At 44.6% G+C, this 18,779-nt stretch overlaps 1 protein-coding gene across 1 annotated transcript in view; it reads right to left on the reverse strand.

Annotated features, from left to right (window-relative positions):
* Positions 1–390: 390 nt before the first annotated feature.
* The window catches only part of CAPN2 (calpain 2, (m/II) large subunit), an 89,754-nt gene continuing 71,365 nt past the window's right edge, over positions 391–18,779 (reverse strand). The window contains exons 13-21 of the mRNA XM_006871164.1: positions 17,662–17,698; positions 16,709–16,774; positions 14,776–14,833; positions 8,043–8,107; positions 7,207–7,275; positions 6,197–6,275; positions 4,769–4,885; positions 4,430–4,488; positions 391–608 (exon numbers count right to left, since the gene is read on the reverse strand). Coding sequence (XP_006871226.1) covers positions 585–608; positions 4,430–4,488; positions 4,769–4,885; positions 6,197–6,275; positions 7,207–7,275; positions 8,043–8,107; positions 14,776–14,833; positions 16,709–16,774; positions 17,662–17,698 — 574 coding nt within the window. The 3' untranslated portion in view covers positions 391–584. The remainder of the gene's footprint in view (positions 609–4,429; positions 4,489–4,768; positions 4,886–6,196; positions 6,276–7,206; positions 7,276–8,042; positions 8,108–14,775; positions 14,834–16,708; positions 16,775–17,661; positions 17,699–18,779) is intronic.

The following is an 18,779-nucleotide window of genomic DNA, read 5'->3' on the forward strand; positions in this document are numbered from 1 at the left end:
GCATCTGAGCAGAATGAATTACTATTACCAGTCAGTATTATGTAAAACATGTCTCTTGTTTAACCTGAATTGTGGAGGTAAGATTTCTCACCTGGGCTGTATTGATGTCTTGATGAGATTTTTCTGATGCCTCATTTCTCCCATTTTACCCCAGGGAAGTGACGAACCCTGGGCTGCTGTTTGGTGGAGACCACTGCTGCACTGTTAGAGTTTGCTTTCAATATTCCCAGCAAGGGTCTTGTGTCTCTTAAGAATGACATAATGTTTGCACTGTTGTTCAATTCCTGATTTAGTATTGCTATCAACAGGGAAATGTGTAAAAGTAAAAAGTGTATACACTATTTACAGATTAAAGCATACCCAGGGTTAAGCGACTGCCTTTGCATTTCTTATTATGCTATGCAAATCTTTTATGTTGATCTCTGTAAATTCTGCTATCTCAGACTATCATTATTGTCAGCTATAGTAATCAGTTTAAATAAGTGCTTCCATAATTTCAAGATCCATATAAAAAGTATTTCGCTACAGAAGCTTAGTCCTTGGTTTTCTGTCTTGAAAAGCCGTAAAGCAGATGAACTGTGACTTCAAAGTACAGAAAAACAGAGCCACTGTGAGGGAGAGAAAAAACATGTCAGTTCCAAACCAAACGAAACAAAAGCCCCACTGCCCTCAGGTTGAGTCTGACTCACAGTAACTGCATAGGACAGTTCAGAATGGCTCCAGAGCGCTTCCAGTGCTTTCAGTCTTTATGGGAGTAGGTGGTCACTTCTTTCTCCTGCACAGGGCCAGGGGCTTAGCAGCTGGGAGCATTAACCACTGCCCTACCACAAGTCCCCTCAAGTCAGCTGAATGAGTGATTTTAAAACTAAAGGCTATTTAAGCCCCTGACTATTTTTCTGAAAGACTCACTTGTACTAGGAAAAACAATCAAGGGCTACGATCTTAGTGCACTAAACCACACCTTTTTCTACCTGATTTCTGGAGTAGCATTTTGTAGGTCAATAGACTGGCCAAGGACATGAAACCTGAACTCCAGAGATCACACGAATGAGCATTTTCAATGGTCTTTGCCTCAGAACAGTCACAGCAGGAGCTAATTTGGGGGTATGCACAGCCTTAAACCAGTGGCTTTCCTCCACAGCTCTACCTCGGAATGGCCTGGAGGACTTTAAATCAGTCTGACTTAATGGGTCTGGGACAGGAACTGGGTATCAGAATGTTATCATTGTTCCCAAGTGACCAGTGGTGTCCAAGCTGAAGCCCCTGTGCACCAAGGGGCAATCTGAGAGGTGCTGCTCACCCTGCATAAAGATGGCCAGAGTGGGACCTCGCGGAACTTACATGCCAGAAGTAAAGCCCGTGGACAAGTGTTTCTCAGCAGACATGGAGTGGGAGTGGTCTCAGGCAGGCCAATATAGACAGAGGTGGGACCTGGGTGAACAGGTTCTCCAGTAAAAATTATAAAAAGGCTACTTGGATGAACAGGTTCTCCAGTAAAAATGATAAAAGAGGTGGAGAAAGATGGTGGACTGGGCAGAAAGGCTGGTGGGCTCTCTGCAGCAAGGATGTTGAAAACTGGACAAGACAGATACAAAGGATGGTCCTGGATCTCTGTGCTCCAGAGGAATGGATAGAAAAGTGGCTCAAGTGCTTACTGGGAGAGAGAGTTTAACAGATGTGGCAGGAAACAAGAAGACTGATGAGCAATGGCAGCTGATGGATCCCACTGCAGCCATCTCAAAAGTTCGTGAACATCTGTATAGATGAGAAAGTATATACATCTTGCAGAAACCTACCAGAAACAAAGTGTGGGCTTTTTGTTTGCTTGTGTTCCTTCTTCTTGCATCACATGACAGAAGACACCAACTGCAGCCATACAGCCAAGCCATAGTCATGCCCACAGCAGTACCCTCTACAACCCCACTAATTGCTCAAGAGCCAATACCAGCTGCTGTGACTACAATCAACATCTGCTAAAACCACTCTGAATTGAACTGTACAGACAGTGAACAGAGAAGCTAATCTTCTGATCACACCTACCAGGAGACAATTGGTGAGTACCTATGAATACACCAACATACATTCATCTAAATACAAATACAACACCACAATGCCCAAAAAGGAGCAGAAAATTGCTGTTCACATACAGAAACAAGACAGACTGGCTCAAACAAATGACCAAGAGGCAGAGCTAGAAAATGCCTTTGAGGAAGAAGAGGCACTGAAACTACCTGAAAAAGAATTCAGGAGAATGCTACTGAGGTACAGCCAAATGTTTCACAGAAAAGTTGAGGAAAACAAGGAAGAATTCAGAAAAGCGCTACAGGAACAATCAAAACAAAATAGATAACAGCATTGGAGACAATACAAAACCTGCAAACAGAGGTATAAATAACCAATACAAAAGTATCAGAAATGGACAATACACTGAAAGGGCAAAGGAGAAGCACTGAATCAATGGAAGCCAGAATTAGTGAGCTTGAAGATAAATCTCTCAATACTGCTAAGATAGAAAAACCATCAGAAAAAAGAATGAAAAGATCTGAAGAAAAGATTCATGTGGGACATGGAATACCAGAATAAGAAGAAACAAAAAAACCTCAGAAAAGATAGTTGAAGAGATGCTGGAAGAAAATATCCCTAACATCATGAAGGATAAGAAGGTAAGCATTCAAGAAGCTGAATGAACCACAGGCAGGACAGAAAGAAAATTACCAAGACATATCATAATCAAACTCCCCAAAATCAGAGATAAGGAAAGAATCCTGAAAGCAAGCAGCTCAAGAAAAGTGAAATGTTAACAACAAAGGAAAAACCAGTAAGATTAACTTGACTTCTCAGCAGAAATCAAGCAGGCAAGAAGGCAATGGGGAGACATAGAAAATTCTGAAAGAAAAAATCTACCAACAAAGAATCATATAACCAGCAAAGCTGTCCTTCAATTATACAGTAAAATTAGAAAATTTCAGGATAAACAGAAATTAGACTTTGTAAAAGCCAAGCCAATGCTCCAAATATACTAAAGAGAATTTCTTTGTCCTGAGAACCAAGAAGAACAGACAGCAACCAGAGATTGACATATACGGCAACACCACCTGGAATTAAGTCTGGATATGGAAATATCCAGAGGAGAACAAAACTACAGGGGATCTAGGATATTAGTCTATGATTAGGATAACTACAAAGTGAAGAGAGAGAAAAAGTACAGTTACAGAGTTCAGACGGTGAGGAGGTCAGGTAGATTTCAGGATAAAAAGGCTAAAGTTTCCAGAAATGACCATACAGCATATTCATAATTGTATTAGGGATGTTTCCTAGGCTTCTCATGTTTAAAGAGCAACTAACCAGTTAAAACATATTTTCAATTGGAAAAGAAGGCACTGCATGACAACTGAGTGAAATACTTTAGTTGCTACCTGTCTTCAAAGTTAGAACTCAAGAAAAAGTGTTACCAGTCCGCTAGGCCTGTCCTATATCACCTTGCTTGCTCCCCTCTCTCTGTTACATGCTATTCCCACCAAGTGCTGCCCATCACTTTGTGACCATGCTGCTGCAACGGAGTGCCAAGGAAAATCAGACTAGAGCCAGGAGAGAGGGAAAGTCTATCCCATCTGACTCCTTTCTTCTGAAGGGAGAGAGCTTTCTGTCACCTCATTGTATTTTTTTTTTTTTTTTTTCTTTTTCAAATTGTGCACCAACTTAACTTGGACTGATGATAATTTCAGAGGTTTTGCTGGGGTTTCAGACACATGAGGAGGATAATGATCTAAGGCAAATGTATTTACTATTGTTAGTTTCATTTGAAATGGGGAGGAAGTAGAGAAAAGCAGTTTGCTCTGAAAGTATTTTAAGTAGATCCAAGAATGGCAGTTTGCTCCAAAACCCAAGCTGACTTTCATCCAAGGAGTTTCTTTATAGAAGCACCATTTCCCATGCCTGCTAATTAGCGGTTTGTTTTTCTAGCTGCGACCTTCTTACTTTCACCTTGCTCTCAACTCAGAGCTCACAGGACGAGGGAGCAGGTATGTTTGCTTGGGCTTCAGAATCAATAGGGAGGTAGCTGGGATACCCCTGTAAGTAAAAGTGTACTATGGAGCCTTATAGCCCTTTATAAGGAACCCCACTGGGTTACGTATTGGGCTGCTAGCCACGAGGTCAGCAGTTTGTATCCATAAGCCGCTCCATGGGAGAAACATGAGGCTTTCTACTTCTGCAAAGATTTACAACCTTGAAACCCCTATACAGGGTCACTGTGAGTCAGAACCAACTTGAGGGTATACCACCACCATCACCATAGCCCTTTAGAGGCCAGTTCCTAGCTAATCAAAAGACTTTAAAATAAAGAGCACATGAATAAGCCATAGGTCTCTGCCACTCAGATTACAGCCCTTCCCCTCCGCTACCCTTAGGGGTGACGTGGCAGACTCACGGAGATCAGGTTGAGCTCTATCGTCCCAGTGTTCTCGGGATCCAGCTGCTTGAACACTTCTGTAAAGGAAGAAGAAGAGGAGGTCATAAATGCATTGGCTGAAGCACAAGTCACTTGATCTCTTCCCACAAGCTGGCAGTTGATTCTACTGAATGTGACAAGCTATTATTCTTTCCTCCCTATCCCCAAATTAGTAAAGAGGGAATTTCATTCTCAACTCCTGGACCAAAATGTCCAGATGTCAGACGATTTCATGGTTGTGAAAGGCTTACTAATGAAAGTCAGGCAGGGGTAATAGTTAGAGATCTGAAATGGGATTTTCCCCAAATTTTCACATACTGAATAGTGTCTCCAGTCGAACTAAACACCGAACAAAATTGTCAAAATCGATGATGAGCTGGTCATCTGCAAACCGAGCCACGATGACTTGGTGGAGTTGGCAGGGCAGCTTGAAACCTAAAGTTACAAAGAACAAACAGACTGTTAAATATGAGCTTGTGTCATGTAGCTCTATTCATAGGGTATGAAACCAATGTGACAATTCTAATTCTAATTAGAGTGACTTTGTCTGTTGGTTGTTATGAGATTAGTTTTATTTTGCAAAGCCTTCTGTGGTGTTCTTTTCCCTGTCCACCTTTATTCTGCTTATTACCTCCTACTGCCTCATACTTCCTTAGCTACTACTACCCTTTGCTTTGGTCAAACTTAATTCCTGTTCCCCAAGACTTTCCTTTCCTGTTCCTGTTGCTACAGCTCATGCTGTTTCATGTTGTTAACGATTCATCCTTTGCTTGTTTTGTTTAGCTCAGAATCAACTTGGAGACTAGATTCTTCCTGGATGGATGTGGCAGAAACTGTTTGGGAAACCCAATGTCAACTCTCCCTTTTTCTATAGTAACAGAACCTTACTTGGACAATGGCTGCAATGAATACTCCATTTCCCAGCTTTCCTTAAAACCCTTTGCAGTCTTGGGATACTAGCCAAAGTGCTGTGTGCCTTTAGGGGCAAGGAGCCTGTCCTTCCCTTCCTCTGTTAACTTGATGTGGCTGTAGTGGCCAGTCATCCTGGGTCCCATGGATGAAGCTGACCACTTAGGGGTGATGAAGCACCATGACAGAGGAGACTCCCTGCCAGCATGGAGGCACCAGCCCAGCCCTGGCAACTGAACTTGACTTGTTATATGGCGGACCCTGTGGAGTGTTTCCAAGGAGTGGTGGGTTTGAACTGCCGACCTAGTGGTTAGCAATCCAGTGCTTATCCTGCAGCACCATAAAAGGATTCTATATGAAGGAAAATGTATCTCATTAAACTTTATTAAAGTAAGCATCTCTGCCAGAGCAGTATGTTCCAACTAGTCGACAACCTCATGTTTTCATAATTGTAGTCCCCCAAGTCTCCCACTCTGTTGGTACCATATGTCTGTGGCCCTATGATTGCTATCTACTACCACTAAAGACGTGCCTTAAGGGTCGGACTAAAGCATTCCAACCAACCCTACACCTGAGAGGAGGAGTTCCAGGTAGTCTGTTGAGAACTGGCTCTGCCTGCCTGACCTGCCAGATTGCTTGGAAAGTAACTAGGATTCCAGAAAGGGCAGTTTAGTTTAGTTGGACTGCATTTTAGTTTACCAATGGGTCCTTAAAAGGGAAGAAGGATGTTTGCATTAAGCTAGTACCTACTTTACTTTATAGCTGACTAAACTTTGTATTGTATAGGTTAAGTCTCAGAGATAAAACAAAGGAAAGAAAATACTTCTCAAGTGTTACCTGCTTCTTCTAGTGCCTTCCGCATCTCATAGGAATTCATGGTACCAGACCTGTCAACGTCGATTTCCCGGTAAATTTTCTGGAACATGCAAAATAAGGTATAAGAACCCAAAGCAAAACTCCATGGACACAAAGCGTTCCCAGTCTGCACTCTCCATGGTTCTGCGTCACATAGCTAGTAGCCTTCTGCTTTTCTCTGAGAGCTAGGTGGAGGAGCCCTGCTCAGCTGCTAACCCTCCAGCTGTTTTGTAGGAGAAAGATGTGGCAGTCTGCTTTCATAAAGGTGGTTGTTGTGAAGTGCTGTCGAGTCGGTTCTGACTCATAGCGGCCCCAGGTAGGGTTTCTAAGGGGCAGCTGGTGGTTTGAATGGCTGATCGTGTGACTAGCTGTCTAGTGTTACAGTGCCACAGCAGGAGTCCGTAAAGATGACAGCCTTGGGAACCCGAACAGGCAGTTTTGCTTTGTCTTATCGGGTTGCTTTGAGTTGACTACACGGCTATGGGTTGGGTTTTGTTGGGTTCGGTTGTAACTATGTCTGAGAAAGCTTAAGAAAGTTTTGTGGGGTTCTTGGGGCCAGATTCATTCTATCATCTTGGTAAGTAGGCTCAGCAAGCTGCCTCTCAAAAAATCCTCACCATTCTGTGCTTTGAAACCAAGTGGTCACATACCCTGGGCCCCTGCATTATCCCAAGTTGATTTTTGTACTTGAACTGTCAAAACTCCAAGCTACAAGGGACCACATGGCCTTTCAGAAAGGCCTTGGTGGTGGCATTTAGATGTCCCCATTTCTAGCAAATCACCAGGTAGAGGCAAAGGAGGACCACTTAACAGGCAAATGCCTTATTTTTGTTTCTAGGTGACTGGTGGCATTTACCCGCTCCCCCCCCCCCCACTCTGTCCAAGCTCCATCTCGTTAACATCCTGAGCTCCACCCTCTGAAGAACTGCAGTACTTTAAAGTGTAGGCCCAGCATGTCCCCAAAACAGATCCCCAGCCCTCTGGGGCCTTACTTGGTATTTCTGAATCTTTGTCCAGAGAATGTAGAACTCCTTCAGCCCCAGCTTCCCACTCCCATCCGACTGCCTTCAGTTAAGGAACGCTCATGTGGGCAGCGGCACCGGGTCCTGCACATCACAGAACCGTCACGGGACATTTCAGAAGGACACCCGGAGGACGGGTGACAGAGGTGGCAGCTCTCTGCTGAGTCAGGTTGTTGCTTTGATGCAGGGATGCTGAGGGGGCCCCAGACCTGTTAAAACGAGCTACAGCTTCTAATGGGTGGGCCCTTGCCATCTTGTGGAGTATTTCCAAGAGGCCTTCTGTGACGGAAGCCACACAATGGTGCCTGCCAGGAGTCCACTACTAGATAAAGCTTCCAAAGGCCCATCAGGCAGCAGATACAGGAGAAGGTGAGGATGACTGTGTCCCGTGAAGGAGCCAGAGCAAAGGGGGAGAACCCTTAGGGTCTGCAGATGTCATTACTTACAAACCAAGAAGGAAATCTTGACCTGAGGACACAGGCTCACATCAGAAATATTATGGTCTAGGAGATGAGATGTTTTTCTAGGGAACTGGAGGGAACATGGCCCCTCAGAGAGCAACTCAAGGTGCTCTGACAGAACTGGTGGGTGTGTCGTTGGGGATTTCCTGCAGTCTGAGTCTTCATAGCTATGGGTGTGGCATTCTCTTTCTTAGCTGGGGTTTCTCATGCTTCCCTAGTGAGGGCAGCCAGTGATGACAAGAGGCCCACACAGCTCAGGGAGCGGAGCAGAGCGGAAAACGTGTACATCTTCTCAGAGTGACCTTTTACACACCCACCCGCTCTCGGGACCACATGAAAGGATACATCCAGCATATCAACCATGATTTTGCAAGTCTCAATGCTGAAGCCATCGGATTTGATATCTTGGCCTAGAAGACAGAGCAGATGTGAAAGCAGAGCTCTCTCTGATGATGAATGTTCAGTATCCCCACTGTCCAACAGAGTAACCACTAGACACTCATGGCTGTTGAGAGCTTAAATGTTCATGAAAATTATTATTTAAAAATTTTTAAAGTAATTTTCCAAACTTTTTTTTTTTGCTGTGAATTGAGTGAAGGTTTACATGCTCATCAGTTTCACAGTCACCAAATCATATACTGTGCTTTATTACAATAATTGCAGTCTCCTCCACAAACCATCAGTTACAGTATTGATCTCTACTCATTTTAACATTGCATTCCTCCCTGTGTCTCCTGCTACCTTCATCTTTCCTTTGCTAACCTCCCTCTTGTATGTTGCCTGAACTGTCACCATGTTAACACGTATCTATTCTCTAGCCTGTGAATAAGTTTTCCTTCCTCTTCCTCCCCAATCATCATAGATTGTTTCTTTTGTCAAGAAAACTTTTTATAACATTGGTCTGTGCTGAGGTCATTTTGTTTGTGAGTTTTCTTTGCATTTTTTAGTTTTGTTGCATTAATGTTTACTAAATCTTTTGGATTTTCCTCTTTTTTTATTTTGATGTGAGGTATATTCATTTGCTTTGAGGTTACCTGTAATTTATTCTTTTCCCTATTTAAAACAATCTATTGTATTTTGAAATCTACTTGATTTCCTTGTCCATCTGGAAGTTCTGTATCTACACGGTTTCCTCTTTGTGCTTTGTAGTTGATATCATTGTACACGGATATCTCTGGTTTCTTATTTTCAGTCTTGTAGCTTTGTTTTAAGGAGCTCTGGTAGCACAGTGGTTACGAATCGAGCTGCGAACCTTAAGGTCAGCAGTTTGAAACTACCAGCTGTTCCATGGGAGAAAGATGAGGCTTTCTGCTCCCGTAAAGATTTATACCCTCGGAAACCCTGTACAGGGTCACTGTGAGTCGGTTCTGACTCCACAGCACATAACCACCAACCACCACCATCAGCTTTGTTTTACTAGCGTAATGGTTAGGAATCGGGCTGCGAACCGTAAGGTCAGCAGTTCGAAACTACCAGCTGTTCCACGGGAGAAAGATGAGGCTTTCTGTTCATGTAAAGTTGGTCTGGTCATTACAAACTCCTTTCATTTCTGTTTATCTGGAAACATCCTAATTTCATTATCATATTTAAGGGATAGCTTTGCTGAGTGTATGATTCTTGGTTGGCAATTTTTTTCTTTCAGAGTTTTGTATCTGTCATCCCAATGCCTTCTGGCCTGCATGGTTTCTGCTGAGAAATCAGAGCTTAGTCTTATTGGTTCTCAAAGCTTTGTAGGTAACTTTTCTTTTCCCTGAGCTGCTGTCTGGATTCTTTCTCTCTTTGGTTTTGGGAAGTTTGATTATGATTTGTCTTGGTGATTTTCTTTTGGGATCTATCCTGTTTGGGGTTTGTTCAGCTTCTTGAATGCTTATCATGTCGTCTTACATGATGTTAGAGATGTTTTCTTCTAACAACTCTTTGGCAATTTTCTCTGTGCTTTTTATTGTATCTTTCTGTTCTGGAATTCTGATCACCCATAAGTTGTTCCTCTTCATGATGTCCCACATAATTCCTAGGCTGTCATCGGAGTTTTCCATCCTTTTCTCTGATTGTTCTGATAGCTTAGCCATATTGAAAGGTTTATCTTCAGGCTCACCGATCTGGGTTTCTATTGCTTCAAATCTGGGTTCAGTGTCTGTTAGGACCACAGAGCAGCTGGGGGCAGAGTGACTTGTTAAATGTTGGTCTGGTGGTTCTATGGGTCCTATAGGTCTGGAACTGAGCCTACCCGAATCCAGGCACCAAAGCAGAGCCGCTGGCCCCTGCCTCATACTGGTGTGGCTTCTGAACACTCCAGGAGAGCAGGGTCTGTGCAGAGGGTGGATGAGGGTGGGAGCTGGCCACTCCTCTCTCTGGTCACCAGGTGAGCATGGAGAAAAAGAAGGAATTGCATCTTTCCCATCGTGTATGTAAATCGGATCTGCCAGGCCGCCTTCTGTTGCCAAACCTGCTCACAAGATGGTCACTGTGTGTCTGGCTGTCTGTTCACTAGTCTGTCTCCCTCTTTCACCGTCTCTGCTCAGCTTCTCCTCCCAGCAAGCATTTAGTCTACTTCTCTAACCTGTCTTCCGAAGTTCAGGCTTCCAGGATTTTCATCTTTGTTTGTTTGATTTGATCTCTGTTGTAGAGGGTCTATGCAGTGCAGCGGTGGAGAATATCTGGACTGTGGGTTGTATAGGGCCCGCAAAATTATTTGATCTGGCCCTGCCAAGGCAACTGCAGTTCCAGCCACCACATTGTTATTGTCGTTAAGTGCCGTGGAGTCAGTTCTGACCCATAGTGACCCTGTATATGGCTTTTGAGGAGTGGCCGGTGGGCTTGAACCACTGCTCTGGTGGTTCAAACCAACTTTGCTGTCTAGAGCATTAACCCAAAGTGCCACACCAGGACTCCATCACATTTAAGGGTAAGTTAATTAAATGTTTGACGAATACAGCAGCCTAATTTTTAAGTTGATAATTTTGTATGACCCACAAATGAAGTTATAAATTTTGGCAGAAAAAAAGGCTCCCCGCCCCTGGTGGACTGCATCTGTGTAGTCTGCCATCTTGCTGGAAGTCCATTTAAATTATTTTAAATAGGCACATGTGGCTAGTGCTTATCACAAGGCATGTGTTACATTTGTCTGACTTCTGCGTGAATCTGCCATGGACAAAGAGTTTAATAACTGCTTTTTAAGTAAACAAAAGATCAATAAATGCCTGGGTCTTTATGGGTAGGAGTGCTGGTGTGGTGCTAGAGGATAAACACTCAGCTGCAATGTTGGTTTGAACTGCAAGGCTATGGCTCCTTGGAAATCCTATACAGGGTTGCTATATGAGTCAGAAATGACTCGATGGCACTTAACGACAACACATAAAAGGAGTCCCTGGGAGGTACAAACTCTTAACAGGCTCACTGCTAACTGAAAGGTTCAAGTTCACCCAGATATGCCTCTGAAGGAAGCTCAGCCACTGAAAACTCTAGAGAGCACAGTTCTACTCTGACACACATGAGGATGCTGTCTCAGAGTTGACCCCATACAGGGTTTCTGAGGAGTGGCTGGTGGGTTTGAACTGTAGACCTTAAGGTTAGCAGTCCAGTGCTAACAGGGTGTACATCACCTGAGGTGTGAGGCCGAGGACTATGAGGGGAAGGGCAGACTAGCGCCATAGGTCTTTGCTGCAGGCACTCTAGAGCGTCCGTGTGTCCCAGCTGACTGAGAAACATGCTGACCAGAATGCCGTCTGTGAGCTGCCATGCCTACTGGGTGAGCTCTGCCTGGTGGGTGGCTAGTTCCCCACAGGCTTCAGAGGGACACTCACGTTTGTAATGCTACCTGTCAGGGTAACCACTACGCTTGGCCTCCTGCAGCTGACCTTGGGAACAGGTCTCACAGCTGCCATTGTGAACATCAACCCCTTCTTGGGAGTGGACATGATTTCTGCTGGAATTACAGCCAGAAGTTGAGTGTGGGCCTTGGGTAGATGCTGTTGGGGGAGGGGAAGTGAACTCTGAGGCATGTGTACTGGATGGTCTCCCCCAGCAAGACCAGCTGGTCTGACCCCTCCCCTCAGATCTGTGGACAAACAATGAGGCTTCAGTCTCCCTGGCTCATGACTGCCACACATCTGAAGAGCCCTGTGACCTCACTTGTGCCTGGTGGCCTCAAGGGTAACTACCCTCTTCTTACCCTCCCCGCAAGCCTTCCCAGAAAGCCCACACTGTTCTGGCTGTGCCTTGGCCCTTTCAGTTCTTCCATGCTATGTGGGGCCACCTCAGGCCAAGGAACTAAGGATTCTGTGAGGCACACGCAGTTCACATACACTGGAATGGCAGACCCATGTGGGCCTTGGACTCTGTCTCTAAAAGTGACTTTTAGCTTGTGGGATGATTAGGCTGGAGTCCATCTCTTCTGTTGTCATAGGGAACAACTTCCTTTCAAGTCCATGAGACTTCGCCAGATGATTCATTTAGGATATGACAGTTTATGTATTTGTCTAGATTTAGAAACATTTCTGATTGTGTACTGGAAGAAGCACAGTTTTTGTAGTAATTTGAGGAGAAGACATATATAAACATATATACACATATATGTATATATACTCATCACCTATCTGTCAGGCATACTGTGGTGGCTTGTATGTTGTTGTGATGCTGGAAACTATGCCCCTAGTAATTTCAGAGCACCCATGGTGGACTGGTTACTAAGACAGTTTGTGATCTGATTCCAAAAATGAGCCAATGAAAACTCACAAAGATGAGTCTCTCAGGTTGGAAGGCACTCACAATACACGGAGGCTACGACTATTATGGCCTTGAGTACACCAACAATTACAAAGGTGGCGCCGGGCTGGGCAATGCTTCCTTCTGTTGTACACGGGGTCACTGTGAGTCAGAGTTGATTCCATGGGAACTAACCACGTACATGCATTTACTGTATAAGACAGGGCTTCCAAAAATTCTTAGAAAAATGGAATTAAAAGGCAATGGGATTTTTCCATGTACTTTTAAATCCCCCTCATATATATATTCATGTTTGTAAATAAATATACACGTGTTTTATATATTTATAAATGTATTTGACATATGTACATTATGTATATTGTTGTTAAATGCTGTCAAGTCGGTTCTGACCCATAGCGACCCTGTGTAGGGTTTCCAAGGAGCAGCCAGTGAGCATGAACTTTTGACTTTGAGGTTCAAACTGACCTTGCAGTCCAGTGCATTAACCTGTAGGGCCACACCAGGACTCCCATATATGTATATATACATATTAAAGTTTTATATGTAAATGAACATATACGTATATTCTTTCCTGCCCCCCCCACCCCGTGGTGATCAAAGGATCCCAATCAATCTTTTGATATTTTTTTGCATAAGAAATAGTTATAGTTGTAAAGGTATGTGAGAACCACAGGTCTATGAGTGCAGTGAATTACTTGATGTGGCCTTTCTAACCACAACAATAGAACGTCACTATGCAAATAAGGTGCTGTGGTCCACCAAAGGAACTCAACAGTTTTCGGCTAACACAAATAAGGTTTATGAAATCCTAATAAAGAGATTGGTCAGTTTTGATATCCGGCTAGGCTTAAAAAGACATCTAATTCCAGGGCAAAGGGGGGACCTTGATACCATCAAGAAAAGAGAGTCAAGAGCGGAGTTCATCCTTTGGATCTGGAGTCCTTATGCTGAGAACTCCTTAGACCCAGGAAACAGAGTTGTTAACACTGGGAAAGCTGTGAGTTGGTGAGAAGCAGTAGCAAGTACTATAGAGAAAACGGCAGCAGCAGATTCACACGATGGCACAGTGGGTTTCCTGGACTGCAGCGCTGCTGGGACCAGCACAAGACCAGCACAAGGTGGCTATGATGACCCACTGAGCACTCTCAGGTTGAGGATTACTATGTAAGTGGGATGCCTCCGGGCATTTATATGGTGGAGCCTACAAGCTTTGGTAACATTTGCCCAAGTGGAGCTGAGAGAAGCCTGTTCTGATCCAAGACCTGCATCCTCAGTCATCTGATCCTGCCTTGTAACCTTTACTTCCCTAATCAACCCACAACTGTGAGAACGACCTTGTGTTCTGTATTGGCTATTACAATGAGTTGCTGGGCACAGAAGTAGAGAGTATATGGGAAGGAGGGTCGTCACTCAGAGGAAAGAGCCCTGTGGGCTGATGCTGATGCTGATGCTCACTCCCCACCTCAAGAAGTTAGGCAACGTCTAATAAATGGTGGGCGACAGCAAGCTTTTCAGTTTAGCTCACTTCACTCATTCTTTGTAGAAGTCCTGCAGCTTGGGTTAGTCAGTCTTGATTCATATAAACTGAGAGATGAGACTTTTCATCCTTTTCCATTCTAGCTAATCCATGAAATGTGGTTGTTACATTGGTGACTCCCCACTACATACACCCAGGGGATTCAGGAATGTTTTCGGACTCAGTACTTCTTCCCCAACAGTCATGGCAATGTTGTTGCTAAACATCCAGCTAGTTCCAGCTCGTAGCGACCCTGTTTAGGGTTTCCAAGATCCTTGTGGTCAGCAGTCCCATGCTTAACCTGCAGTGCCACACTAGGGATCCATAATAGCTGCTGTTTACTGAGCACAGGCTTTATGCTAGGCAATTTCTACATCGCCTCACAAAGACTTCCAACCACTCACTCCAAGAGGTATGTAGTAATATGCCTATATTTCAGATAAGTCAGAGAAGTTTTATTATTGCTTTAGCTCACAATTTTAGTTAGTTATGAAACTCTGGATTTGATCTGGGGTCCTTTGTTCTTTTTTTTGCCACATTTATTCAGGAACTTCCTTTATCCAGTTCTCTGACAACAGTGTGAGATGCCTGTGAGGAGTGATGGCTTTAGCCACAGCTTGGGGTTGTTAAGTGCAGTTGAGTCAGTTGTGACTCACAGTGAAGCTGGTACAGGGTTTCCGAGAAGCAGCTGGTAAGTTGGAACCGCCAACCTTGTGATTCAAATGACCTTGTGGTCCAGTGCTTTATACTACAGTGCCACACCAGCAGCTATGTGGAAAAGGAAGGACTCCCATGCTCCCTCCTGCCCACAAGGAGAAGAATGAGGGGCATACATACGCTTTGCTAGAACTCTTCTCAAGATGGTCTGCAACTCAAAGGCGGAAATCTCTGCATCCTGTGGAAAGACAACCAGAGCAGTTACTTGCCGCTGTGGGAACTTGATGCCAGGTCTTTGCTAGGGGCAGTAGATAGGTCTGGTTTCTGTGACTGAGTCTAGGTTGCTAACAGGCCCTAGTGATGCTGATACCTCCCCTTCCCACCCCACACCCCTCATCTGTGTTAATGTGTTCTTAGTACAGTTCATCCAAGGGTTCTTTGCTCTAGAGAATATAAAGAATACATTTTCGACTCCACCCATGTTTGTGGGCTTACCTAACTTCATTTTTTCACCCATTTGGAGTCCTGGTGTGGTGCTGTGGGTTAATGAGTCAGACTGAAAAGCCATTTGAACTGCAAGGCTGGCAATTCAAGCTCACTAGCTATTCCTCGGAAACCCTATACAGGGTCACTATGGGTTGGAGCTGACTCGATGGCACTTTATCTTCTACAACTCAGATCTCAGGCTTCTTGTCAAACGGGAAACTCACTGCCCTCAAGAACTGGCCTTCCCTATCTGAGTATCCCTCAGAAGGTATGCAGGCACCTCTAGTAACTTACTCATAGGTTTGAGAATGAGGGACAAATTTCATTACTAAAACCTAGATTGCTTTGTAGTCATTTCTGCCTTTTTTGGAGTTTGTGTGTATATCTTAATTTATATTGTTACTGTTACATGCCATCTAGTCCGTTATGACTCATAGCCGCCCTGTGTAGGGTTTCCAAGGAGTGGCTGGTGGGGTTGAACTGTTGACCTTGTGGTTAGCAGTCCAGTGCTGATCCTACAGCGCCACACCAGGACTCTGATTCATGTTAGTGAGGGAAATACGTCTCTATAATGCCCCTTTCTCTTAAGAAACTGGCGGGACTATGGAGCAGAGGGCACCTGGTTTAGCGCTTCGATGACTCTGCTGAAAAGGGAGGCTCGCATGAGTTCAACAATGGAAGCTGGAGAGAGCTGCATTCTAAACTCCTGTACATGTGAAAAAGGACTCTTTTTTTTAAATTGGGAAGATGGCTGAGTAACTTTGCAGGAGATGCCACCTAACTGGCTGAGGAGTTTTAAAAGACTATCCATTGCCATCAAGTCGATTGTGACTCTGAGTGACCCTATGGGATAGTGTCGAGCTGCTTTATAGGGTTTCAGAGACTGTAACTTTGTATGGGAGCAGACAGCCACGTCTTTCTCCAGCGGAGCAGCTGGTATTTTGAACCAGTGACCTTGCAGTCGGCAGCCCAATGCTTAACCTACTGCAACACCAGGGCTCCTGTTATTTTTTAATTTTTAAAGACTAAGGATGTATGGTGGTCGTGCTTGTTGCATGCCATCGAGTCAGTTCTGACTCATAGCGACCCTGTATAGGGTTTCCGAGGCTGTAATCTTACTGGGAGCAGAAAGCCTTTTCTTTCTTCTGTAGAGCAACTGGTAGATTTGAACTACTTACCCTGTGATTAGCAGCCCAGCTCATAATCCATTATGCTACTTGGCAGGATGCATAATACTGATTTAAGCTGATTGCATTCTTGTGATTTGAAGCCATTCTGCCCCAAATGCTTATACACAATTAGTTTGCTTCTGTGGAAATCAAGCATAAGGGGCCAAGTTCCATGCTTAAGCTGGCACAGACCAGAGAAAACAGACAGCCACAAGTGACAGCAAGAATTCCATGGAAAGAAGAATGCAGTGCTAGGGCTGACCATAGCAGCAGATACCCCTGCCATAAGCAGAGGCCCTGGGGAGGCGGTGGGGGCAGGCATGAGCTAAAATCTAAGTTACATTTGTGATTCCTCTTTGATTTTGTTTAGTCTGTTTCAACTGAAGCCTCCTGAGGACAATGACTTGTTTCATTTGCATCAACCAGTGTGTAAACATTGAGCTTTCTGGAACACCTACCTCCCCTGCCAGCTGGGCAAACAGTCTTCTGAATCCATCGTCAATGGCATCCTCACTGACGTCAATCTGGAAGGTGAAGCACAGAAAGGAGCAACAATGGCTCAGAACAAAGAATGAGCACACGCTGCCTGCTCTCCCTCCCACGGCGGCCTCCTACCCCTTCACGGCCCTGTTCTCCACGTCTCCCTCTGCAGCTTCTCTTGGCCCTAACCCTTAGATTATTGAGACTGAGATAAAAGACAGTAACATGAATGAATAATGTCATCGTTTTCTAGGTAAGACATAGGAGAGGGAATGGAAATAATGTGGGAAGAAATTATATTTTAATATCTTACAACAGGCATCTTCTGTAACATCTGACCAAAGCTACCTTTTATGATCTACTCTAATAGGGACTTGGAAGCTTAAAACCACACTGGAATGCTCTGGAAGAATACTGATAGTGGCTAGTAAGCAAAGTCCATGGGACCTTTTAATTATTCAGTCTCTTACTAAATCCCCATGACTAGCTGTTTAGCCCCTTAGGCCCCAGGGCAGGTCGGGAGAAGGTGTCAGTTATGACTGCTCAATTGTGGTGATGCCCTCACGTGTCTCTGGATTTGTTAAGGTTGGGCCTCCTTTGAAGTTCCCAAGTTGTAACCCTAAAAGCCCTTCAGGATTTATCACGGAATCATACCTTTTGGAACAAGGGAATCTGAGAATCATGTCCCCAAGCTTTCAGTTTATGGCAGAGAAAACTGGGGCCCAGAAAAGGGTGACAAGAACTTCATTCATCTATCCATCCGTGTTGTCCTCAATACCCCTTCCTCCCATCCCCCTCCCAACACAAGGACTGTATCCCTAGCTCCAAGCTGTGTTCACAAAGTGCCAGGAGCCCCTCTAAGTGTTTTTTTCTCCTCTAATCTCTAGGTTTTCCATGTCAGAGTGGGTAGAATTCAAAGAGTTACAAATACCTCTTCAAGGTTGGCCTCAATTTCATCATCAACAACCCTGAAAATAGAAAGAAATGATGTGTTAGTAGAAATGGGGCTGAGGAGGAAAGGAAGTTGCAGATAGCCTTGCTGAGATGGAGGTGCAAAGTTAACATCCAGCAGGAGGAGGGGGCAGAGGGAGATTTCTTTGTATCCTAAATTTCTATGGCAAGACGTTCCTCAAGTAGCAGAAATTAAGGCAAAAAAAAAAAAAAAAGATTCAAAGGAGTTTTAGGCCAAACAACTTGGCCAGTTGGCGATTTTGTTTCTGTTTGCTAGACAGGGCACAATCTTGCTCTGGTGCGGCACTGTAGACACCTCACTCCATCCTGGTGTTCAAGGGACAGCGTTCACAGTCCCCTGGAAACACTCTTGACCACAAGAAAGCTTTTAAATGGAAAATCACATGATGATTTAGAACAGTGCTCTACATGTTCTACTGTGTGACAACTAGTGAAGGCAGACAGCGTGAAGGCCCATGGGGAATTTCAGTGGAAGCAAAGACAGTGGGTTTTTGTTGTTGTTGTGAAGTGTCGTCGAGTCAGTTCTGACCCATAGCAACTGCCAACCTTGCAGTTCAAAGGGCATTGACCCACAGCTCCACATCAGGACTCCGAAAGACAGTGGATAGTTTACCCCATATACAGTCCCTGGTCTCAACCTAGGCTGCTAAGACTCCTATCTGCAGTGCTGACGCCACACAGAAGAGAGGATGAAGGGCCTCTTAATGCTGAGAGATAGAATCTGGAACAGGAAGCAATGCATCTTTGCCTGGAGGTGAGGAAGGGCTGTCCTATGTGGGCAGGAAGCTCACTCTGGAGGGCAGGTGAGCTAAGAGGGTTCCCACTCCCTGGGAGAGTGGCTTGTGGTTGGCAGAGAGAGACAGGAAGCGGAATACACCAGTCTTCCTCCAGTGGATCCTAAGATGAGCATGGTGGGAAGGCTCCTACCCAGGACAAGGTTATAGAAGAAGAATCATGAGTGACAGGGAAGTTGCAGACAGGCGAAATGACAGTGTTAGTTCCCTTAACAGCACTCAGCTTCCTCAAGGGTAATAACTTCTCTATCACAGTTGTCTTGGAACAAGGGCAATCCTTGCT

The sequence above is a fragment of the Chrysochloris asiatica genome, unplaced genomic scaffold (assembly GCF_000296735.1).
Source record: "Chrysochloris asiatica unplaced genomic scaffold, ChrAsi1.0 scaffold00161, whole genome shotgun sequence".
Classification (NCBI taxonomy): Eukaryota; Metazoa; Chordata; class Mammalia; order Afrosoricida; family Chrysochloridae; genus Chrysochloris; species Chrysochloris asiatica.